The sequence below is a fragment of the Triticum aestivum genome, chromosome 3A, assembly GCF_018294505.1.
Source record: "Triticum aestivum cultivar Chinese Spring chromosome 3A, IWGSC CS RefSeq v2.1, whole genome shotgun sequence".
NCBI classification, from domain to species: Eukaryota; Viridiplantae; Streptophyta; class Magnoliopsida; order Poales; family Poaceae; genus Triticum; species Triticum aestivum.
The window spans coordinates 607,559,770-607,585,358 of NC_057800.1; the positions used below are offsets into that span (position 1 = coordinate 607,559,770).

General features: G+C 45.4%; 1 protein-coding gene across 12 annotated transcripts; it reads left to right on the plus strand.

The window, feature by feature from the left end:
- The first annotated feature begins 16,788 nt into the window (after window positions 1-16,788).
- On the plus strand, window positions 16,789-23,683 carry LOC123062548 (uncharacterized). 12 transcript variants are annotated; one of them, XR_006429741.1, is made up of 7 exons: window positions 16,789-17,361; window positions 18,214-18,923; window positions 19,154-19,201; window positions 19,447-20,000; window positions 20,091-21,204; window positions 21,369-22,660; window positions 23,157-23,683. XR_006429741.1 is itself a non-coding variant. In XM_044486104.1 (5 exons), the coding sequence occupies exons 2-5, from the start codon at window positions 19,925-19,927 to the stop codon at window positions 21,190-21,192; spliced, it is 438 nt and encodes a 145-aa protein (XP_044342039.1). In that variant the 5' UTR covers window positions 16,789-17,361; window positions 18,214-19,924; the 3' UTR covers window positions 21,193-21,254. The 12 variants fall into 12 exon arrangements, 3 of the variants coding, with proteins under 3 accessions (XP_044342039.1, XP_044342038.1, XP_044342037.1); XR_006429745.1 differs by having other exon boundaries at window positions 18,214-18,303; window positions 18,803-18,923; window positions 19,154-20,000; XR_006429743.1 differs by having other exon boundaries at window positions 18,803-18,923.
- Window positions 23,684-25,589: the final 1,906 nt, after the last annotated feature.

Here is a 25,589-nt window from a genome sequence, read left to right on the forward strand (position 1 = left end):
GTCGGAGAGGTATCTCTGGGCCCTCTCGGTAATGCACATCACTTAAAGCCTTGCAAGCATTGCAACTAATAAGTTAGTTGCAGGATGATGTATTACGGAACAAGTAAAGAGACTTGCTGGTAATGAGATTGAACTAGGTATTGAGATACCGACGATTGAATCTCGGGCAAGTAACATACCGATGAGAAAGGGAACACCGTATGTTGTTATGCGGTTTGACCGATAAAGATCTTCGTAGAATATGTGGGGGCCAATATGAGCATCCAGGTTCCGCTATTGGTTATTGGCCGGAGACGTGTCTCGGTCATGTCTACATAGTTCTCGAACCCGTAGAGTCCGCATGCTTAATGTTTCGGTGACGATTGTATTATGAGTTTACGTGATTTGATGTACCGAAGGTAGTTCAGAGTCCCGGATGAGATCGGGGACATGACGAGGAGTCTCGAAATGGTCGAGACGTAAAGATGGATATATTGGACGACTATATTCGGACATTGGAAAGGTTCCGAGTGATTCGGGTATTTTCGGGAGTATCGGAGAGTTACGGGAATTTGTATTGGGCCTTAATGGGCCATACGGGAAAGGAGAGAAAGGCCTCAAAGGGTGGCCGCACCCCTCCCCATGGTCTGGTCCGAATTGGACTAGGGAGGGGGGCGCCCCCTTCCTTCCTTCTCCTTTTCCCTTCCCTTTCCTTCCCTCCTACTCCTACTACTTGGAAGGGCTCCTAGTTCTACTAGGAAAGGGGGAATCCTACTCCCAGTGGGAGTAGGACTCCCCTAGGGCGCGCCATAGAGAGGGCCGGCCCTCCCCCTCCTCCACTCCTTTATATACGTGGCTAGGGGGCACCCCATAGACACACAAGTTGATCTGTTGATCTCTCCCAGCCGTGTGCGGTGCCCCCCTCCACCATATTCCACCTCGGTCATATCGTAGCGGTGCTTAGGCGAAGCCCTACGTCGGTAGCAACATCATCACCGTCATCATGCCGTTGTGCTGACGGAACTCTCCCGTGAAGCTCTGCTAGATCGGAGTTCGCGGAACGTCATCGAGCTGAACGTGTGCTGAACTCGGAGGTGCCGTGCGTTCGGTACTTGGACCGGTCAGATCGGGAAGACGTACGACTACTTCCTCCATTTTGTGTCAACGCTTCCATTGCCGGTCTACGAGGGTACGTAGACAACACTCTCCCCTCTCGTTGCTATGCATCACCATGATCATGCGTGTGCGTAGGAAAATTTTGAAATTACTACGTTTGCCAACAGGTATAACACCTAAATTTGATTGTGTTAAATCTTTTATGGATACCGATGCTTTTCGTGAATTTAGTACTAAATATGGACTTGACTCTGAGATAGTAGCTTCTTTCTATGAATCCTTTGCTACTCATGTTGATCTCCCTAAGGAGAAGTGGCTTAAATATCATCCTCCCATTAAAGTAAAAGTAGTTGAACCTATTAAAGTTGAAGAAAAGACTATCACTTATAATGTTGATCTTATTGTTCCTACCGCTTATATTGAGAAACAACCTTTCCCTATTAGAATAAAGGATCATGCTAAAGCTTCAACTGTGGTCAACAAAAGTAATATTAGAACACCCAAACCCTCTGAGCAAATTAAAGTTGTACCTAGTGTTGCTATGGTTAAAGATCTCTTGGTTGATAATATTGATGGGCATGTTATTTACTTCTGCGATGAAGCTGCTAGAATTGCTAAACTTGATACTAGAAAGAGAGGGAAAGGCAAGCTCAACATGTTGGATGATCCATGACGATATAATTTATTTCAGATGTAAGAAAACATAACCCATTACACTGTCTTCCTTATCCAACCTCAACCTTTTAGCATGTCATATTGTAGTGAGTGATCACAATCATAAAAGATGTCCAAGATAGTATATTTATATGTGAAAACCTCTCTTTCTTTATTACTTCCTATTAATTGCAACGATGACCAAAACTATGCTTGTCAACTCTCAACAATTTTTATTCATCATACTTTTTATATGTGAAGTCATTACTCTCCATAGGATCCATATGATCTCTTTATTTATTTTTATTCTTTCTCTTTTATTCTATTCCCTCAAAATCATAGCAAGATAATCAAGCCCTTTACTCAACACTAATATTTATTATATATAGCTCATGGACTCGATTACATAGAAGGATCATAAAGCAAAACTCAAAACTAGATCATACTAAAACTTTATTCTACTAGATCAAGATATTACCAAAAGGATCGGACTAAGAAAAATGGTAAAGATAAAAGTGTGATGGTGATACGATACCGGGGCACTCCCCCAAGCTTGGCAGTTTCCAAGGGGAGTGCCCATACCCATGTGTTTATGTCTCCTTCTTCGGAGGTGGTGATGATGGAGTTGTTGGTGGCGTGTGCTTCTTCCTTAATTTGCGCTTGAGGATAGAATTTTCCTCCCTTAGGTCATCGATCTCCTGCTCAAGGCTTAATACCTTTTTGCATAGTTCCTGTTTGTTTTCCTGCAAGAGGCGAAAAGGGATAAACTCGATCTTAGGTTTCTTTGCTCTATCGGGGAGGCTTGACTTTTTGAACTCCACATGCATGTCCCCAGGTTGAGGTAATGGGACTTCATCATCTAAGCTCATCTCCTCCTTTCCCCTAGGATCATAGTCTTTGAGGGAGTCCTGGATTAGGGGGTGTACGGATAGCCGGACTATACCTTCGGCCGGACTCCTGGACTATGAAGATACAAGATTGAAGACTTCGTCCCGTGTCTGGAAGGGACTTTCCTTGGCGTGGAAGGCAAGCTTGGCGATACCGATATGTAGATTTCCTACCATTGTAACCGACTCTGTGTAACCCTAGCCCTCTCCGGTGTCTATATAAACCGGAGGGTTTTAGTCCGTAGGAACAACAATCATACCATAGGCTAGCTTCTAGGGTTTAGCCTCTCTAATCTCGTGGTAGATCTACTCTTGTACTACCCATATCATCAATATTAATCAAGCAGGACGTAGGGTTTTACCTCCACCAAGAGGGCCCGAACCTGGGTAAAACATTGTGTCCCCTGCCTCCTATTACCATTCTCCTAGACGCACAGTTCGGGACCCCCTACCCGAGATCCGCCGGTTTTGACACCGACATTGGTGCTTTCACTGAGAGTTCCTTTGTGCCTTCGCCATCAGGAAGGATGCCTCATCCCGTCTTTAAAGACGGCACCGTTGCTAAAGGAGCTTTGGCTGTCGGCCCGACTCTCAGGCTAGGTGGTTTCCTTATGACCGCCCGTTCGGCTGCTGCACCGACGATGACCTCTCGGGTCATCGAAAGCAATCTTCACGTCAGCTCGGAATTCGCCAAGCAGCTAGATCCAATGGAGCTCTCTTCCATAAACGAGCTCTTGGATCGCTTCACCGCCCTGGGAGTCGCTACCGATTACGACCAGATTGGGCCTAAACCTGATTTGAGAGAGATTAACTCTCCCTAGGTCACCCATCATGTTGCCGTGGTAGAGGGATAGTGCGGCGACCCTTCATCTATCTTAGGGACTAGCTATGTCCGGATTCCCGATCTCTCCAAGACAGATACCCACGGAGGGGAGGACATCACTCAAGACCTGAACTTAAAGTCAGGCGATGAGCCAGATTCATTGGACAGCATCCAAGAATCCAAACTTCTGAGTTCGGAAACTCCTTGGCCCCTGGGTCTCGGATTGGGTGAGGTTTCGGATTTGATTCCACCCACCCACCCATACATAAGCGATCTATCCCAAATTAGGCAAGAGCCCGAAGAAACAGTACATCATTACTGGGCCAGATTCCTCCTGGTTATGAACAGGATAAAGGACTTCCGCGAGGAAGACGCAATTTCATTCTTCTGCAATAATTGCACGGATAAGGGAATCCTCAACGCCATAAGTCGTCGTGATATTACACGCTTCGCTGACTTGGCATCCATAGTATGAAAGTACTGTGCGATGGAAAGCGCCTGGAAAACCGAAATAAAATTTTGGGACAATCCGGCCTTGAATACAAACCCAGTCCAAAATAAAAGGGTGCATCATCGCCAGACACCCGGGTTCAATACCAAAAAGCAAAAGCCCTCTACAGGGCACGGAACCGTGCTGGAAAGATGGCTTAATGGACCCTGTAAAATTCACAGTGCAGAGGGCGCCACACCAACTCATAGCCTTAGAGCATGTTGGATACTCCGGCAGGTGGCAAAAATTGGCGAAGATCTTCTAATTCCAGAAGCCACAGAAAGCCACCCCAGAGACACCAGTACGGTATTAACAGTCTTCGAGACTGTCGCATCAAATAATATGCGAAAAAGAACACTCCGCATCCTTGCCGAAGTCTACCAAGTAGCAACAATAAACCCATGGAGTGACACGGCTATTACTTTTAACGCCAGCAATGAACCTAAATTCCGAATAGCCCGAGCACCAGCCGCATTGGTCCTCAGTCCAATAGTGGACGGCTTTCGTCTTACCAAGGTACTCATGGATGGCGGCAGCGGATTGAACCTCATTTATGAGGAAACCCTTCAAAAAATGGAAATAGACTGGAACCGCATTGAGCGAAGCAGCACAACCTTTAGAGGAATAATCCCCAGTTGGGAAGCACGTTGTATAGGAAAAATCACACTAGATGTGGTGTTCAGCACGCCAGATAATTACAGGTCCGAAGAGGTCACGTTCCAAGTGGCCCCGTTCAGTAGCGGATATCACGCTCTGCTCGGGCGGGAAGTGTTTACAATCTTCCAAGCAATACCCCATTACGGCTACATGAAGCTCAAGATGCCCGGGCCTAAAGGAATCATCACTCTCGCTAGTGATCCGGACATAGCACTCCGCGCAGAAAACAAGACATCCGCACTGGCCCTCGAGGCGCTATCCGAAGCCCTAGAGGCTGAGGAACTGACTGCGCTGCACTCCATGGTGAATAGGGACGATGTGATACTTGACAAAAGATCCAAGTCCACCTCCTTTAAACCGGCGGACGAAATAGTCAAAGTCCAGGTCCATCCAACGGACCCCAATAAAACAGCTTCCATCGGGGCACAGTTAAACCCTGATGTAGACGCCGCACTGCGAGAGTTCCTACAAGAGAACTGGGACATTTTCGCTTGGCACCCTTCAGACATGCCAGGAATCCCACGCAGGCTGGCCGAACACAGCTTAAATATCCTAAAAGGATTCAAGCCAGTCAAACAGGCTCTTCGGCGTTTTTCCGAACCTAAGAGACAGGCCATGGGAGAGGAACAAGCCAAGCTATTGGAGGCCGGATTCATCAAAGATATAAAACACCCGGACTGGCTAGCAAACCTGGTGATGGTACCAAAGAAGGACAAATCCTGGCGCCTGTGCGTTGATTTTAAAGACCTTAACAAGGCTTGCCCAAAGGATCCCTTCCCTCTCCCCCGCATCGATCAAATTATCGACGCTACCGCAGGACACGATTTGTTGTGTTTCCTCGATGCATACTCTGGCTACCATCAAATAAAGATGGCAGAGTCAGACCATGCCGCAACGGCATTTATCACACCATACGGCCCGTTCTGCTTCAACACAATGCCCTTCGGGCTCAAAAACGCCGGCGCAACATATCAGCTCATGATTCAGACATGTCTGGCAAACCAGATCGGCAAAACAGTGGAGGCATACATAGATGATGTGGTCATTAAAACAAGACATGTCGAATCTCTAGTAGACGACTTGAGGCTAACATTCGGTAACCTCCGAACATACGACATCAAGCTCAACCCGGAAAAATGCGTTTTCGGCGTTCCAGCTGGAAAGCTCTTGGGCTTCATTGTATCCGGTAGAGGAATTGAAGCAAATCCAGCCAAGATCTGAGCTCTGTCACAATTGGATATCCTGAAGGACCTCAAACAAATACAAAAATTAACCGGATGCGTGGTGGCTCTAAGCCGCTTTATATCCCGCCTGGGAGAAAAGGCCCTACCCCTTTACCGCGTCCTTCGGCGCACCGAACACTTCGAGTAGACGGATGCAGCCACGGCCGGACTCGACGAAATAAAAGCCATCTTGGCAACACACCCAGTCCTGGCTGCACCAAACATTGGCGAACCAATGCTATTATACATTGCAGCAACCCATCAGGTCGTAAGCTCAGTGCTCGTCATCGAACGAGAAACGGACGGACATAAATTCCCCCTTCAAAAGCCGGTCTACTATGTGTCCACTGTCCTTACTCCATGCAAGTCACGGTACCCGCATTATCAAAAGATTGCGTACGCGGTATTTATGGCATCTCGGAAGCTGCGACACTACTTTCAAGAGTGTTCAATACCAGTAGCCTCGGAAGTGCCACTTAACGATATTATAAACAACCGCGACGCGACGGGCCGGATTGCAAAATGGGCCATTGAGCTCCTCCCGTTTGACATAACTTACAAGCCACGGCGAGCTATCAAGTCGCAAGTCTTGGCCGACTTCGTCGCAGAATGGACGGAGGCCGAACTCCCTAAAGAGTACGTCACATATTCAAACTGGGTCATGCACTTCGTCGGCTCCAAAATGTTGGCCGGTCTAGGGGCTGGCGTCTTTTTGATGTCCCCCATAGGAGACATAGTTCAATATGTACTCCAGATAATGTACACAGACTCCAACAACGCAGCCGAATATGAGGCCCTTTTACATGGTCTCTGGATGGCAGTATCCATGGGCATTCAACGCCTAGAGGTGCGCGGGGACTCGAACCTCGCAATATTCCAAATAAATGGAGATTTTGATGCCAAGGTTCCAAAAATGGCAGCTTATCGCAACACCGTCCTAAAAATGTCAGCTCGGTTCGAAGGGCTCGAATTTCACCATATAGCCCGGGAAAATAATCAGGCGGCAGATGTCCTGGCACGCATCGGCGCAAAACGCGATGTAGTCCCCCCCAACATCTTCTTGGAAAGGCTGTTCAAGCCGTCCGTAGTATGGGAAGGGGAACCTAGCAATAACAGCCCGGACCCAACCGCAGTGCCCGACACCGAACACTCTGACATAATTGGAGGCTCTGCCAATGAAATAACACCTTCAGCCCACGTAATAATGGCCGTCATCGCCCCGTGGACAGAACCATTCCTCGCCTACCTTACCAGGCAGGAACTCCCCGAGGACCAAAATGAGGCACGCTGCATAGTGCGGCGATCTAAAGCCTATAAAGTCCATGAGGGAGAGCTTTATAAGAAAAGAACTACCGGAGTCCTTCAAAGGTGCATCTCCGAAGAGGAAGGGCAGAACCTCCTGGCTGAAATTCATGCCGGACTCGGCGGTCATCACAATGCAGCTCGGTCCCTTGTAAGCAAGGCCTTCTGTACAGGCTTTTATTGGCCGACGGCCCGGGCAGACGCCCAGGACTTAATCCAACGATGCGTCGGTTGCCAGCTTTTTGCGAACCAAAGCCATATGCCACCCACCGCCCTCCAAACTATCCCCATCACTTGGCCCTTCGCGGTCTGGGGGCTTGACATGGTTGGACCCCTTAAAGGCGGAACCCACAAGAAAAAATACTTACTGGTCATGGTGGATAAGTTCACCAAATGGATAGAAGCCAAGCCTGTTAAGACGGCCGAATCTGGACCGGTAATAGACTTTATATCCGGGGTTGTACACCATTACGGCGTCCCCCATAGAATCATCACTGATAACGGCACGAACTTTACGGCCGACGAGGTAAAACTCTGATGCAAAAACATGGGCATCAAGCTCGATTATGCTTCCGTCTATCACCCACAAACTAACGGCCAGGTCAAACGTGCAAATGGTCTTATCATGAGCGGCATCAAACCCAGATTAGTGCGGTCCCTTAAGGAATCTAATACGCATTGGGTAGAGGAGCTCGACTCCGTACTCTGGGGGCTGCGGACCACGCCGAATCGCACCACCAGATACACACCATTCTTCATGGTGTGTGGCGCAGAGGCAGTTTTGCCCTGAGACATAATTCATGACTCACCTCGAGTGCGCATGTATGAAGAAAGAGAAGCCGAGCTCGATCGGCAGGACAGTTTGGACGCCTTGAAGGAAGAGCATGACATGGCAAAATCCCATTCCGCATTCTATCAACAGCGGGCTTGAAGATACCAAAGCAGAGAAGTACGGGCCAAAAATTACAATGTTGGCGAATTAGTTCTACGCCTGCCAGACAAGAAAAAGGACAAACTCAAGCCCAAGTGGGAAGGTCCCTTCATAATTGACCAAGTCCTGACTGGTGGAGCGTACCGCCTGCGAGATGCATCGAATAACCGACTCGAGCCGAACCCATGGAACGCAGCCCGTCTCCGAAGATTCTACGCCTAGCGCCGGACTCTGTGTTCGTCTCCTTCCTCTGTCCATTTTTTATATACTTTCTGTCTTACATTTCTCTCCTTCTCCTCTCTCTCTCTCTCTCTCTCTCTCTCTCTCTCTCTTATAGCCTTTAAAGGCTCATACAGTGATGCGCTATCCGTGCTCATTAAACCTGGGGGCTTCTTTAAACAGAAGCTTATTTATACGGGCTTCATGCCCAACACATGTGTCACACTTCCGCATGTACCTTTTATTCACCATTATATGCATCGATATGACTTAAGTTTTGGCCAAGCTGGGTTGCCTGGCTCCTGTGCTTACCCCTACGTTCCCGATTGTTCGGCTAGGTGGTAAAGGGAGCACCTCTGCGATTGTTACTGCCGGGTCAGCCGGATGTGTACCTCAGACTGGGTGAAGCCGAAAGCTAGCGTTCTTAAGGGAATATTCGGTCGGTGAACTAAAGATGATCTTTTTTTCACTTATTTATCTATACGCCCCCAGATGTTTTTCCTGCGTCTCTTTTCGCAGAATGGACATGCACTTTAGGGCATGCCTCCCAGGGAAAGGAACCCCTAACGGAACTATTCTCCCTGGAAGATGTTTCTTACTAACCATGTAATATAACATAACTAGTTGGGCACTTGTCTGTTCAAGCACTAATGACCCCTACGCCTGGTCTCCATGCATACCCCGGTTCTTATATAACCGCGAGGGTATTCGGACACACTCCGGACCGTCAGGTCCCGAGGTTGAAGCGAAAAGGTCGGCCATGACAAACGATCTACAATCCGGCTAGAAGGCATTACACATGTCAATTATAATTACATAGTCAATCTGACTGATTGTATTCCTCTTCAATACCATCTAACAGGCTGTCTAGTTTACAGTCCTGTTGGGAATACTTTGCGGCCAATTCTACTTGGCCGTATACTAAGCTTACAGGGATCTCCTTCCCATCGGGCCCCACGGGTCCGACCTCGGCCATGTGGTTTGGGTCAGCCTTCATGTACCGCGTCTTCACCATGGCCCAGGCCTCCCTGGCGCCTTGACGGTAGGCCGACATCTTCCACAATCGGAAGCACCGCCGTGCTCCCTTCAGCTTCTCTACAAGCTCTCCAAGGCCTTCGGGCATGGAGACGGATGGCCACAAGGCCTGGGCGACGCTTTGCATCACCTGCCGAACTCGCTCGTGCAGTTGTGAGAGCTCGGGAAGAAGGTCACCCGTAGAACCGGGCATTTCCTCTGCAGGACGACCTGTTAGCATACCTACAGACATTACTCTGTTAGTCGACTTCCTCGCCGAACTCTTTTTTCAAAGTTCGTTTAAGCACTTACTATATATGCCGCGTCGAAGCCGCTGATTCTCCTTCACGGAGTCCAACAGCTGGGCACGAACATCCTTCAGTTCAACGCCCAGCTTGGTGTTGGCATCTTGGAGATCGTTCTTCTCCCGCCTCACCTTTGTCAGCACGCTCTCACCAGCCTTCAGCTGGCGTCGGAGTTGTTGCTCTTCCGGATTTAATCCGGCGCCATCTGCAATTTCATTTGTCAGATTTGCACCCACGCCGCACTTTGCAAAATATTTATCTTTCGAAGCGTATATTACCAGAGGGGGTCTCCTTGGGCTCCCCTGCCGCGGCTAGTGCGGCCTCAAGTTGGGCTTTGCACTCTTCCAGCTCCTGGGACAGTAGGGTATTCTTTTCTGTAAGAACCTGCATAACAAATGATCCTTAAATCAGTTATTCTAACTGTTTCAAGTCTCGGGGGCTACTGGTATATATATAATTACCAAAATTTTCTTACCCGTATGTCTTTTACATATTGCTCCGTGGCTCTGGCTAGACCATTTTGAGCGTCACGGAGGTACGCATCTCCCGAATTGAAGGCATCCAATGCCTCTTGGGAGAAACAAGCGTCGCGAAGAACTGTCCGGCGACGCCTGTGGTTCATGGCACTCTCCACCTCGGAATTGGTGGCAGACAGCCTGTCCGCATCCTCTGTCGGAGGAGCGTCCGGTGCGCGCCTTGTGTTCGCCTCCACTTCCGGACCAGGCTTTGGAGCCTGGCTGGTGGAGGCGTGATTGGCAACCTCTCCGGATATAGTCTGGGGAGGTCTCTTCGTCCTAAAGAGAGCACGAGCGTCAGTATGCCTTGAAGGAATAACACCTGGGAATAAGATGGCGTGCTATACCTTTGCGCCGGCGTCTCAGTCCGGACCGCACTTCTTTTCAGCCCGCGGGGCCTTGCCGCCCCTCGTTGGCTAGTCGCCGCAGGCTCGGCCTCCCGTCTCAAGGACCTCCCCTGCAAAACACGGTTGTCATATGGCAATCGAAAATAGGTGAGGATAGATCCCTTTTCAAAGTGCTGGGACTTCGGTCTCAGTTACCTGTGAGGCTGGGAGTAGCCCTGGGTAATCGGCCGTGATGGCCACCAAGGCGTTGTCCTTGCTCAATTGATGAAACACCCCATCAATCAGCTCCACAGATAAGTCCGGATCCTCTTGAGAGGCCAGGTCGAGGGACCGTCCCGGATCCTTGGGTTGTGGAGGAGGGCTGTTTATTTCTTTAACAGCCTGACGCAGTTCCTGCGTTGAAGTTGTTAGACTGAATATTTCATGATGGGAATATAAAACGGATGGGCAAGTAAAAGTGTCCACTTACCCAACTTGGGGGATTATACATAGAAAATCCACCCTGTGGGTTGACGCGGAGAAATTCCTCCTCTTCTCCCTTGTACAAAGCGGACAAGGTCTTTATTAGAGCGGCAGCCGAATCCGGCCCCTTACGGCCGTGGCGGGTGGCGTCGTCCTCCCCGTTGAAGTCCCACATGGGGTGGCCTCTATACTGGAGCGGCTGCACCCCTCGCATGATGCATGCGGCCATGACCCCGATCATGGTCAGTCCGGAATGAGCTAACAATCTTATCCGGCCCATCAGGTAAAGAACGTCCTTGTCGCTTTCCCTCTGAGGGCTCCGTGGACGCCAGCTTAGGCGCTTCTTTAGGGGAGCACTGTCGAACTCAGGGAGGCCGATCCGGACAGGATCCGGCAGCGGGACGTCCTCTATATAAAACCATTCCGAAGGCCAGTCCTCGGACGCCTTCTTTGGGGTTCCGGATAGATATCCGGTCCCGGCGATGCGCCACACTTCGGCTCCGCCCACTTGATATATTGACCCCTTCTGAGAACGGGGCACAAGGCAGAATAGCCTTTTCCACAGCGCGAAATGAGCCTCGCAGCCCAAAAACAGCTCGCAAAGGGCTACGAAGCCCGCGATATGCAATATGGAGGCAGGCATGAGGTTGTGCAGCTGGAGGCCATAGAACTCCAAGAGCCCCCGGAGAAACGGATGAATTGGAAATCCGAGCCCTCTTATTAAGTAAGGGACAAGGCATACCTGCTCTCCTTTGGAGGGATTGGGGGCGCTCTCCGCTTGCTCTCCGCCATTATAGGTGGCAAGTCCGGCTCAAACCGGGACCATATAGGCCGAGGGGAGAAATCCCTTGGTCTGGAGCGTCGCTAGCTCACTGTGCGGGATGGAGCACCTCTCCCAATCTCCAGGCTGAGGGCTGGAAGGGCGAGAGGAGGAGCTGCGGCGGCCGGCCATGATAGAATGGACCTCTGTAGGATACGCTCTGATGAATACTCGCGGAGGGAAGAAGGTGTGGTTTGGATCTAAATCCTCATCCCCTTAAATAGGCGGCTCATTCACGCGACTAGGGGTGTAAATATAAAGAAAACACCCTGACTTTTCGTATTCGTTTGACACGTGGAAGACGACCATTATTGGGCGTAGAAGCCAAGGAGCACTACATTTACAAGAAACTGGACACTATTCAACAAGTACATGGAATTTGGAGGAGAACCTGCCTTGCAATGCCGAAGACAATTTGCACGCCGGACTCGTCGTCATTAAAGCCTGGTTCAGGGGCTACTGAGAGAGTCCTGGATTAGGGGGTGTCCGGATAGCCGGACTATACCTTCGGCCGGACTCCTGGACTATGAAGATACAAGATTGAAGATTTCGTCCCGTGTCCGGAAGGGACTTTCCTTGGCGTGGAAGGCAAGCTTGGCGATACGGATATGTAGATTTCCTACCATTGTAACCGACTCTGTGTAACCCTAGCCCTCTCCGGTGTCTATATAAACCGGAGGGTTTTAGTCCGTAGGAACAACAATCATACCATAGGATAGCTTCTAGGGTTTAGCCTCTCTGATCTCGTGGTAGATCTACTCTTGTACTACCCATATCATCAATATTAATCAAGCAGGACGTAGGGTTTTACCTCCATCAAGAGGGCCCGAACCTGGGTAAAACATTGTGTCCCCTGCCTCCTGTTACCATCCGCCTAGACGCATAGTTCGGGACCCCCTACCCGAGATCCGCCGGTTTTGACACCGACAATCTTCTTCTTCCTCCGTGGTCCAACCACAATGCTCCAAGTCCCCATAGTCCTTATGATCTGCAAGGAAATCAACCACATAGCTTTCTCCCTCCAAATCTTGGGATGACATATTGCTCTAATCTGCAGCAGAAACAACTCGAAACAAAAACAAAGGATGTTTGCGAGGTACGATGGTCAAAACCTTTGGGAGATTATATAATGAATTTTTACTGACCAAAAGAAGTATCATGCAAGAAAACAGAGTCCGAAGAGCACATGAGGTGCCCACGAGGCAGGGGCGCGCTCCACCCTCGTGGACGCCTCGTTCACCACCCTCGGATTTGTGCCTTCGAACTTGTTGATTTTTATGGCACTGGAACGATAGACCTCCGCGATGATGTAAGGACCTTCCCATTTAGACAGGAGTTTGCTGCAAAAAAATCTTAAACGAGAGTTGTATAACAATACATAATCACCTACATTAAACTCACATTTTTGTATCCTTTTATCATGCCATCTTTTAACTTTTTCTTTAAACAGTTTGGCATTCTCATAAGCCTGGGTTCTCCATTCATCAAGTGAGCTAATGTTAAAAAGCCTCTTCTCACCGGCAAGTTTGAAATCATAGTTGAGCTCTTTAATGGCCCAATATGCCTTATGTTCCAGTTCAAGAGGTAAGTGACATGCTTTTCCACAAACCATTTTATATGGAGACATACCCATAGGATTTTTGTATGCAGTTCTATAAGCCCATAATGCATCATCAAGTTTCTTGGACCAATTCTTTCTAGATCTATTAATAGTCTTTTGCAAAAAAAATTAAGCTCTCTATTACTCAATTCTCCTTGACCACTAGACTGTGGGTGATATGGAGATGCAATTCCATGATTAACATCATACTTAGCAAGCATTTTACGGAAAGCACCATGAATAAAATGTGAACCACCATCAGTCATTAAATATCTAGGGACTCCAAACCTTGGAAAAACAACCTCTTTAAGCATCTTAATAGAGGTGTTATGATCAACACTACTAGTTGGAATAGCTTCTACCCACTTAGTAATGTAATCAACATCAACTAAAATATGTGTATACGCATTAGAGGAAGGAAACGGTCTCATATAATCAAAGCCCCAGACATCAAATGGTTCAATAACAAGTGAATAATTCATAGGCATTTCTTGACGTCTACTAATATTACCAATTCTTTGACATTCATCACAAGATAAGACAAACTTATGGGCATCTTTGAAGAGAGTAGGCCAATAAAAACCGGATTGCAATACCTTATGTGCAGTTCTATCTCCAGCATGGTGTCCTCCATAAGCCTCAGAGTGACACTTGCATAGGACCTGTTCCTGTTCATGCTCAGGTACACAACGTCTAATGACACCATTTACTACTTTATAAAGGTGTGGGTCATCCCAAAAGTAATGTCTTAAATCATAGAAGAACTTTTTCTTCTACTGGTATGTGAAACTAGGTGGTATAAATTTAGCAACAATGTAATTAGCATAATCAGCATACCAAGGAGCAATATGAGAGGCATTTATGACAGCTAATTGTTCATCAGGAAAGCTATCACCAATAGGTAGTGGGTCATCAAGAACATTCTCTAACCTAGACAAGTTGTCTGCCACGGGGTTCTCAGCTCCCTTCCTATCAATAATATGCAAATCAAATTCTTGTAGCAAGAGAACCCATCTAATAAGTCTAGGTTTAGCATCTTTCTTTTCCATAAGATATTTAATATTAGCATGATCAGTGTGAACAGTTACTTTAGAATCAACTATATAAGGTCTGAACTTTTCACAAGCAAATACAACCGCTAAAAACTCTTTTTCAGTAGTAGCATAATTTCTTTGGGCACTGTCTAGAGTTTTACTAGCATATTGGATAGCATTTAATTTCTTATCAACCCTTTGTCCTAGAATAGCCTCTACAGCATAATCACTAGCATAACACATAATTTCAAATGGTAAATTCCAGTCAAGAGGCTGAACAATAGGTGCAGAAATCAAAGCTTTCTTAAGTATTTCAAATGCTTCTACACAATCATCATCAAAGACAAAAGGAACATCTTTTTGTAAGAGATTAGTCAGGGGCCTAGAAATTTTAGAGAAGTCCTTAATGAACCTCCTATAAAAACCGGCATGACCAAGGAAACTTCTTATACCCTTAATGTCCTTAGGACACGACATCTTTTCAATAGCATCAACCTTAGCTTTATCGACTTCAATACCTCTTTCAGAAATTTTGTGCCCCAAGACAATACCTTCATTAACCATAAAGTGACACTTCTCTCAATTCAAGACAAGATTAGTTTCTTCACATCTCTGAAAAACTCGATCAAGGTTGCTTAAGAAATCATCAAAAGAAGTTCCATACACAGAAAAATCATCCATGAATACTGCTACCTCTTGAGCATTGCGTTGGATTTCCTTGAAGAGGAAAGGATGATGCAACAAAGTAGCATAAGTATTTCCCTCAGTTTTTGAGAACCAAGGTATCAATCCAGTAGGAGGCTACGCGCGAGTCCCTCGTACCTGCACAAAGCAAATAACTCCCCGCAACCAACGTGCTAAGGGGTTGTCAATCCCTTCACGGTCACTTACGAGAGTGAGATCTGATAGATATGATAAGATAATATTTTTGGTACTTTTGTGATAAAGATGCAAAGTAAAATAAAAGCAAAGTAAAAAAGCAAAGGAAATAACTAAGTATTGGAAGATTAATATGATGAAGATAGACCCGGGGGCCATAGGTTTCACTGGTGGATTCTCTCAAGAGCATAAGTATTTTACGGTGGGTGAACGAATTACTGTTGAGCAATTGACAGAATTGAGCATAGTTATGAGAATATCTACGTATGATCATGTATATAGGCATCACGTCCAAGACAAGTAGACCGACTCCTGCCTGCATCTACTACTATTACTCCACTCATCGACCGCTATCTAGCATGCATCTAGAGTATTAAGTTCATGAAAACAAAGTAACGCCTTAAGCAAGATGACATGATGTAGAGGGATAAACTCATGCAATATGATGAAAACCCCATCTTTTTATCCTCGATGGCAACAATACAGTACGTGCCTTGCTGCCCCTACTGTCACTGGGAAAGGACACCGCAAGATTGAACCCAAAGCTAAGCACTTCTCCCATTGCAAGAAAGATCAATCTAGTAGGCCAAACCAAACTGATAATTCGAAGAGACTTGCAAAGATAACCAATCATACATAAAAGGATTCAGAGAAGATTCAAATATTGTGCATAGATAATCTTGATCATAAACCCACAATTCATCGGTCTCAACAAACACATCGCAAAAAGAACATTGTTATCCTCGAATAGATGTCCACAAGAGAGGGGGAGAACAATGTATTGAGCTCCAAAAAGAGAGAAGAAGCCATCTAGCTAATAACTATGGACCCGAAGGTCTGAGGTAAACTACTCACACTTCATCGGAGAGGCTATGGTCTTGATGTAGAAGCCCTCCGTGATAGATGCCCCCTCCGGCGGAGCTCCGGAATAGGCTCCAAGATGGGATCTCGTGGATGCAGGAAGTTACGGCGGTGGAATTAGGGTTTTGGCTCCGTATCTGATCGTTTAGGGGTACATAGGTATATATAGGAGGAAGGAGTACGTCGGCGGAGCAACTGGGGGCCCACGAGGGTGGAGGGTGCGCCTGGGGGGGGGGGGGGGGTAGGCGCGCCCCCTACCTTGTGACCTCCTCCTTTGTTTCTTGACGTAGGGTCCAAGTCTCCTGGATCATGTTTGGTGAGAAAATCACGTTCCCGAAGGTTTCATTCCGTTTGGACTCCGTTTGATATTCTTTTTCTTCGAAACCCTAAAATAGGCAAAAACAACAATTTTGGGCCGGGCCTCCGGTTAATAGGTTAGTGCCAAAAATAATATAAAAGTGGATAATAAAGCCCAATAATGTCCAAAATCTCTACTCCTAATGGAGCAGTTGGTAGTCTCGCTTCCAGGTTTTTTTTCGTCCCATCATTTTCGTCCGGTTTATTTTCGTCCTCAATCCCACCTCCCACTTCCCCGTACCAAAAAGAAAAACCAACCAAAACCACGTAAAAACGGAGCGATGCCTCCAGTCCTCGCACGCCTCACACTCGCATGCCTCAATGAAAAAAGACCAGCGAAAAAAGACCTACGAAAGAAAAAACAACGACAAAAAATCAGGCGACTCGCACGCACGAGCGAGGCCTATCCCGTCGCCACCGCCCGACGCCGCCAGCCCCGTCCTCCTCCCTGGCTCCCGGCGCCGCCCGCCCCCCATCTCCTCCTGCGATCCTGGCGTCGCCCCGCCCCACCTTCTCCCTCACTTCCGGCGCTACCTATCGATCCCCTCGACGACACAGAGCCGCCGTCCTCTCGTGCGATCTCGCAGCCGCATCCGCCAACGCCGATCCGGGCAGACGCGGCCGTCGTGGATCACGAGGATCCGGATGATGGGGGCGTGGAGATGGCCATGGATCTGTTACGGCGACGACGGCGCCGGATCCGCACCCGCAACATCCGGATGGAGGCCGGCGACGAACCCTAGCCTAGCCGTCAGCATCGGGATCCAACCCCTTCTCTCGGTGTTGGGGCAAGGCGTATGGGGGTGCTTGTTGCGGCGGTGGACCTCGACCCGGCGACATCTGCAGCATCTCCCTCCCGTCGGGCTGCAGGACCTGTACGCCCAAGGTACGCCTCCTCCTCCTTCCTTTCCCCTCCCTACCAAAACTGCAGCTTGCTGATGTGTCGATTAGTGGTAGTGATGGATCTAGGATGAGGATAAACTGGCGAATAATCCATCTTGAACTGGCCTGCATGTTTGGTTGAGCATATATACGCAGTGTGATTAAATCTCACTAGCAGTCTACACAACACTTGATGGGAGTTTGAAAATAACAGCAACAACAGCTATCTAATCCTCCCGCCTAGCCTGCATGTGAGGAACGAATCAAGCCCTTGTGTCTGTCTCTCTCAATGTGTAAAGCAAGAGCAATCTCTCCCGCCTAGCCTAGGATACATCACCCGTCATGGATCAGCATCCCCAGGACGCCGCCGCCGCCGTGGATCCACTGCCACGCACAGCTCGGGCCCAAGCTATGTGTGCCCTTTGTCTGGATGTCGATCGGGGGCGACGTGAGGAGGGACAAGGTAGAGAAAGGGGGTCAGGTTAGCGCCGCAGTAGAGGTGAGTGAAGGGGCCGGGGTTGCGTCGCTGCCGAGATGCGCAAGGGAATCAGAGTTGTGCAAAGCGGATTCATCAGAGCACTTCGCTCCCGCTGCCTTTGGCCTGATGCTTAGATGGATTGATGCGTAAGTTTGAATCCTTTCATTTTTCACTTCTCTAATGGGTGGCTGATGGCTTAATGCTTTGATGGATCGATGCATGCTAGAACTGGCTGATATGTGCGTGTGTGTGCACATTTTTTCTTTTCATTTTTGGAGAGATTGGTTCAGCTTCTCTGTTTATGGATTTCTTCTTTCTTCTGTCTGTGTTTGTCACCCTGTTGCTGAATGATTTGGTGATTTTTTTTCTTGTGTGCAGAGATGTGATGTATGCACCTCATGGTACACATAGGGTTTTGATTTGCTTTCCTTGACTGCAGAAGATGTTATTATGATGAGCCAGGTCATGGTACACAGGCTAACTAAACAAGCTTCTGTTGTTTTATTGTTGGTCGTTCCCGTCCACTGCTGCCAACAGTCAATTTTCTGCAGGGTTTTTATTTCTTTCTCTTCCATCGAAAGCTCCTTTTTGCCACTGATTAATTAGTTGATGCATGTGGAGATTTTCGATACTAGGAGAACCAAGTTTAAACATGTGCAATTCCATCTATCTAGCATCAATGTCGGGTGAGGTTAGACTACAAGAAAGACTAGATATTAAGCTTGTTCATTCTATCTACACCTTTTGAATCTGAAGTCACTACTGTTGTAAATAATGCTACTTGAGTACCTGGTTGATTGGTTTTGTTTATTGTGGCATTGAGTAGCCTACTACATTAGTGGTGTCAGCTATATTTTGTAAGTTTGTTATCGATTCAATTTAGTTATTTGTGTGTGTGATTGAAAAATAATGGTTTACATATGAATTGCTACAGTTTTATATAATACTCTTTGATCTGTGCTGCTAGGTCTGCTACTGCGTGCATGACAACATGAGGTGTCGCAATCGGTGCGGTATGCTGGTGATAGATGTTCTCGATTGTGATGCCCAAGCCTGTCTGCCGCAATTGTGTGTTCGTTACTGCTGAGGTTAGAAAAAGCATACATCAATTTTTCTCCTGCAATTGTACGGTCGTTTCTGCTTTAGTTTAGAAAAGCATAAAACTGAGTTATTTTTGCCTTTGGCAGACAGTCATCCTACTTCGTAGTAATCTGCCTTTCGTATTTGCATACTAATCACGAGCCTTTCCTTCATAATGCTAAATTTTGAATTGCTTTGGCTCTATAATTTGTTTGAACTGATCATTTAAGAATTTCAGATAAGCGTATCCAGATCTTTTGACCCTTCCACGAAAAGGTGTAACATGGTAAATTTGTCGCAACAAGCAGCATGGCATTCTTGATAGCTTTTCTCCCTATTATGACTTGCATCTTTCTACCCTGCCCCAAATTAAATTTGATTGGGACTATTTGATTGAATGTCAAATAAAGATCAACTTTATCTCTGATCGATTCATGGAAATGGAAGCTGAATAATATTCTGATTATTACTTGCATGCTATATTCACTGTTTTTGGTTTAACAACTTGCAAGTGTTTCTTTTAATCCGCAGAAAAAGGACTCACGGGTGGACATCTGCTATAAATTACCTAGGCCTGGTCATCTGCGTGAGTTGCATCTGTCATTTTTCTTCCCAGGTAGAACATTAGTTTTAATTAAAAACAAGGTAGAACATTAGTGTTCTCCACAGTTTGATGGGAACACTTTGACTTTCTGTAACCCCTAGATTTGGTATTTCCTGATGATTGCTTGCGGTTCTTCTTACTTTCTGGTATAAATAGAGAAAAATGAGGATATTGTAATTATTTTAGAATGTTCAAGATTTAGGTGTCCATACTGTGCTAACTATGGTCTGAATTGTTTTGGGGAATCATGATGTCATGTCGTGATTACACAATTCCAAGCTGTGGTTCAGAAGCACACTTCGCTAAAATACATGCAATCGTTTTTTTGGGTTTTCTTCTCACAATATATATACGTAAATCATGTAATTTGCAACCTTGGTAAGTGCACCTCGAGCTGGCTGAAACATGCCTGTTCCAATCATGAACGGACATGAAGGCAGCCGGTGGGATTTACTATTGCGTCTCGACCTACTCGGAGCAGGTACGATGAATCCCTTGCACTCTCACTTCTCAGCTTGATTTGGTGTGCCTTTTGTGTTGATTTTGGTGTGATTTACTTTTTTACTTGTAGGAGAGGCCAGGCTATGGCAGCCGCGGTCGTGGCGTCGTGCACGTGGCATCGACGCAGGTGAGAATACATCTATGGTAGTCTCGTGGGCCGAGCGTCAAGGTGATGGTAGCCGACCCTCCACGCCCCCTCTAGGGATGGGAAGTGGCGGGCAGAGTACCTCCCCCGCGCATGTCAGGTTGCTGATCCACCCCTAATTCCATTATACACTGCTACATCTTATCTGTCATCTACTCACAACATTGCAAGATGTGGCATGTCCTAAGACGATGAGATTACAAAGATTGAGGTGATAGAATCTAGCTGTGTCATGGGCAAGCTGGTTGGCACCATTGTGACATGACATCAGTCATGTGCGTTAAAATCACGAACGACGGCGCTTGCTTTCATAACCTAATATACTTCTCCCACATGGAAATTATATAAGTATGGTTGTTTATAACTGTATGCACTGGACATGTGTTCTCTCTCAGTAATGTGCATGTTTGCTCCATTACTCATTTACCCATTCTGGTAATTTTTTCTCTGTGTTTTTAGTCCACAAACCAATGTTTAGTCTCTGGAAGAAAGTCAAGGTATTATGACGTGTGTGTGCGTCTATATATAAACAAAGAGATATATATGTCTCATATCCTATAGATTTTGGTCTGCCTTTTTCTTTCCTTACGGAGATGCACCTGATTAGTTTGTTTCACCTGTTTGATAAATAGTATTTTTCACAATATAATTTTATTTCACGGTGTCTACTCAACGAATTGCTTGTGAGTGTGTGTTTTCACAAATGGTGCAGAATAAACTCCCAACTAAATCGTTGGATATGTATATAATTTGCAGAGTTGCAAACACTTTCAATTTCAACTGTGTGGTGATCAGGACATTCTGTGTTGCTTGGACAACCGAGCTAAGACAGCGATGCCACCACCTACTTGTATCTGTACAGGAACTCCGGTGATTATTTCTGTGAGTGCCTAAATATATATCCTCTGCTCTCCAAATGGTAGTGTTTGAGGTTTTCATTTCTCCCCCTTCCAGTTCTGCTGAGCACCTTCAATTCCCCTTTCCCCAGCTCGAAGGAATTGGCGCCTCCGTTAGTGACCCCGAGTAGTGATGCAATGATGTATTGTTTGATCTTCTCCAAAGATTTTCAAATAGTTATACTTTGATTCAGAGCTCGTTGTGTTTTACTGTATATGCAGTTTGTTCTTATGAATTTCTCCGAGTAGGTAGATCCTTTAGGGTTACTAACTTACTGTGAACAAATATTTTGTCTTGTTCGCGTAGTTTCCAAAAATGAAGAAGCTTGTCGTTCAACCGATGACAAAACACCTAGAGTACGTGCAAAAATTACTACTTCCTCATTTACAGCAAACTCATTGATACGACAAAGGCAAAATTTTGGGTGGCAAGGTATATGATTAGATCATGTGTAATCTTCTAGATGCATTTTTCTATTCTTCCATTGTGTTCTTTAGACATGCCTCTTTTTGTTATTTTACATCAGTTAACTGAAGTTCATATTATTCCTTTATCTGATTGTAGCTTCAAAGTTTGATTACAGCAGAGTCATTGATACAACATACACAGTTTGTGAATTTACCTACTACTACGAGTTACGTCATATAGCAATGTTTTCTTGCCTAGAAAAATATTACATGAAAGGCCTAATGTCTTGTGAATGTGTATAGTAGCTACGAGTAGGTGGTCAAACTGTACACCTTTAAAGCATGAATAAGGTGCTAGCTTATGTGCTGCAGTTGCTTTGCATTGTTCAGATGCAATGTGTTTTCGCTCAGCGGGAGCACTTCTTCTGATTATTTATAATTTTTAGTTTGCTTCTTATAATTTTAAGACAATTTTTGCGACTTGGAATGTATAGCATCCCCCTTTTCTCACTGGAAATGACATGTAAGAACAAACCAGTTCTAGTTCTGGCATAGTTCTGATGGTTGAAGTGTATGTCTATATGATTTAGTATATGCATGGGAGTACCCGCTAAACGATGAAGCATATTGTGTCGTGTTAGCTCCATCTAGCTTTATTATCTTGAATTCTGTATCTAGATTTTGTATGTTGTATTCCCTTTCACCGCGTCTACATACTTGATGAAGCTTTTTTCTGATTGCAAAGTATGTGCAAGTCAGTAGTGAACACTCTATATCGTTGTTCCAGAAAAGCAAGATTCAGCAATTTCCGCAACATTTCATGTCCGTTCCATGTAGTAGTTTTTGCGGAATTATATTGATGATTTCCTTTTACCTTCATATTTGCTTAGTTTTCTTAGCAAACACAAAATGCTTTGCGTCTTGAAGCATTGATAGAAGCGAACATAATTCATGATACAAGCCTAATACTCTGAAAATATTTTTACGGTTCACTATTCCTATGAGGGGAGTGAGTGGAGACAGCCATGAGTGGCTCAACATGTCGAGCAGCGGCCGCCTATGAGGGGAGTGAGTGGAGACGTGCAAATATGTGTGGTGGAGGGGCAACGGAAGCTTGAACGGAAGATTCGTCGCCAACATCAAAGAAATCTATGGCCTGATCGACCCTAAAGCTCCTGCATGGACATGAAGGTGTGTCATTATTAAGAAGTCCAGTCTTTGGAAACTCAGCAAGCTAGGAAATTCTCTCTCGACAATTTTGTATATACTTGGGAGCATTGCTAATTTCTGTCAACACGAATGATATCTGGATTATTTATATAGCTACCATGCGCTGAACAAATTGTTGGATTAATGTAACACTCCTGAATAGATTGGTGTGTGGGCCATGTCATTTCGTTTGGTTTACACTACCATAATCATTTTGTCAGTGTCTGATCTATTAATACTTATTTGAGAGAAAATGCTTCCAAAATGTTATCTTGACAGCAACATTGTAGCTATTTTTCTCCGGCATGTATGATAAGCATAGGTGTCAATTTTGGATACATGATAGATTGTTGGCTGTTTTGATTCCATATTTTAACGACTATTGAGAATTATGATGGGCTTGTATTAGAGGACTAGATTGTTGCAAATGGTTATGGTGTGAATCTGATTCATACTAAAGGGACTCTTGTGGTTGCAGGTGACCGGGGGCAGATTGCCGACATTTGCCACACTATGGGCAATCTATGTGATGATCTGCTCTCCGCAATTGAAGCCAGGAATGAGCGACAAGATCTCTTCGGGAATGGCTGATGAGGAAGAATTAACTGCGGGGGAATGGTGGATCTAGGTGGAGTTCGCTTTAGCCAGTGAGGGACGAGCTTTAGTTGTGTAGGGGAAGGGAAGCCACATGCATGAGTCAGACATAATAAATCGGCTCGAAAATGACTCTGTTACTCCAGAATCTCGTCTTGGACGACCCATATGGTGGTCTGACATTCGATCCGGTGTGAAAGTGCCTCACATAGTCATGTTTCATGGACTTCAGATGTGGGCCATATTCACTGTTCAAAAGAAGCATACATAGATTATTAGTGGCCTATGTGTGTTGGGCTGTAAATCCCGGGGCAACTTGATGGGAGGGATAACGAGCACACATGTGCTCCAACACATAATAGAGTGCATATAACATGGCTTTCTCACGACTTTATGCCACTAATAAGAAGTCCTTCCATCTTAGATCATGAGTTGATGAAATTTATTCCTCAATATATATGATAATTTAGGATGTAACCAAATCTCTCATTTTTGACTTTAAACAAATCGTACTACATTCTTAGATAAATGTGCTTTGAATAAACTATTTTTTATCATAGGCATATTTAAACAGTTGATCAAGTCTTCGGTCAGCATCACATGTTCATTCGATGGAATGTGACTATGTCACAATCTTGGTGCAAAAGTTTGCCTTGAAAACTAATTGTATAGACAGATGTCACCCTGAATTCTTATCTCTCACACGGCGTTTGGTATCCTTTTATAGGGCACATAAGTTATCTATTACTCCATCCGTTTCCAAATATTTGTCTTTCTTGATATTTCAAATGAACTATAACATACGGATGTATGTAGACATATTTTAGAGTGTAGATTGACTCGTTTTGTTTCATATGTAGGCACTTGTTGAAATCTCTAAAAAGACAAATATTTGGGGACGGAGGAAGTACAATCTATGAGATGGCCAACTGGAGAAGTCATGGGACGTGGGTGAATAAAACACGAAGAAGAAAGGATCGTGGGAGAGGGAGGGGGAGAGAAAGATGAGGAGATTCATTTATCTACCACATCACTAGCATGAAATATCTTCACATGTAAATAGTTCCCTATACATTTTTGTTAGCGTATTTCTCGGTGTACATATACTTTGTTAGCCCGTGGCAACGCACGGGCATTGTACTAGTAGTAGATAATATAGCATGGAGCAATCAAAAATTATAGATACGTTGGAGATGTATCAAGCATCCCCAAGCTTAATTCCTGCTCGTCCTCGAGTAGGTAAATGATAAAAACATAATTTTTGATGCGGAGTGCTACTTGGCATAATTTTAATGTAATTCTTCTTAATTGTGGTATGAATATTTAGATCCGAAAGATTCAAGATAAAAGTTTAATATTGATGTAAAAATAATAATACTTCAAGCATACTAACAAAGCAATCATGTCTTCCCAAAATAACATGGCCAAAGAAAGTTATCCCTACAAAGTCATATAGTCTGGCTATGCTCTATCTTCATCACACAAAGTATTTAAATCATGCACAACGCCGATGACAAGCCAAGCAATTGTTTCATACTTTTGACATTCTCAAACTTTTTCAATCTTCACACAATACATGAGCGTGAGCCATGGATATAGCACTATAAGTGGAATAGAATGATGGTTGTGGAGAAGACAAAAAGGGAGAAGATAGTCTCACATCAACTAGATGTATCAACGGGCTATGGAGATGCCCATCAATAGATATCAATGTGAGTGAGTAGGGATTGCCATGCAACAGATGCACTAGAGCTATAAGTATATGAAAGCTCAACAAAAGAAACTAAGTGGGTGTGCATCCAACTTGCTTGCTCATGAAGACCTAGGGCATTTTGAGGAAACCCATCATTGGAATATACAAGCCAAGTTCTATAATGAAAAATTCCCACTAGTATATGAAAGTGACGAAATGAGAGACTCTCTAATATGAATATCATGGTGCTACTTTGAATCACAAGTGTGGTAAAAGGATAGTGACATTGTCCCTTCTCTCTTTTTCTCTCATTTTTTTATTTGGGCCTTTTCTCTTTTTTTATGGCCTCTTTTCTTTCTTTTTTTATTTTTCATCCAGAGTCTCATTCCGACTTGTGGGGGAATCATAGTTTCCATCATCCTTTCCTCACTGGGACAATGCTCTAATAATGGTGATCATCACACTTTTATTTTCTTACAACTCAACAATTACAACTCGATACTTAGAACAAAATATGACTCTATATGAATGCCTCCGGCGGTGTACCGGGATATGCAATGAATCAAGAGTGACATGTATGAAAGAATTATGAATGGTGGCTTTGCCACAAATACGATGTCAACT

Coding starts and splice junctions, on each gene's coding strand:
- LOC123062548 (XM_044486102.1), top strand. CDS start 16,797: ATGAAAAAAGACCAGCGAAAAAAGACCTACGAAAGAAAAAACAACGAC. Junction 17,362..18,802: donor GCAGGACCTGTACGCCCAAG/GTACGCCTCCTC, acceptor CTGTGCTGCTAG/GTCTGCTACTGCGTGCATGA.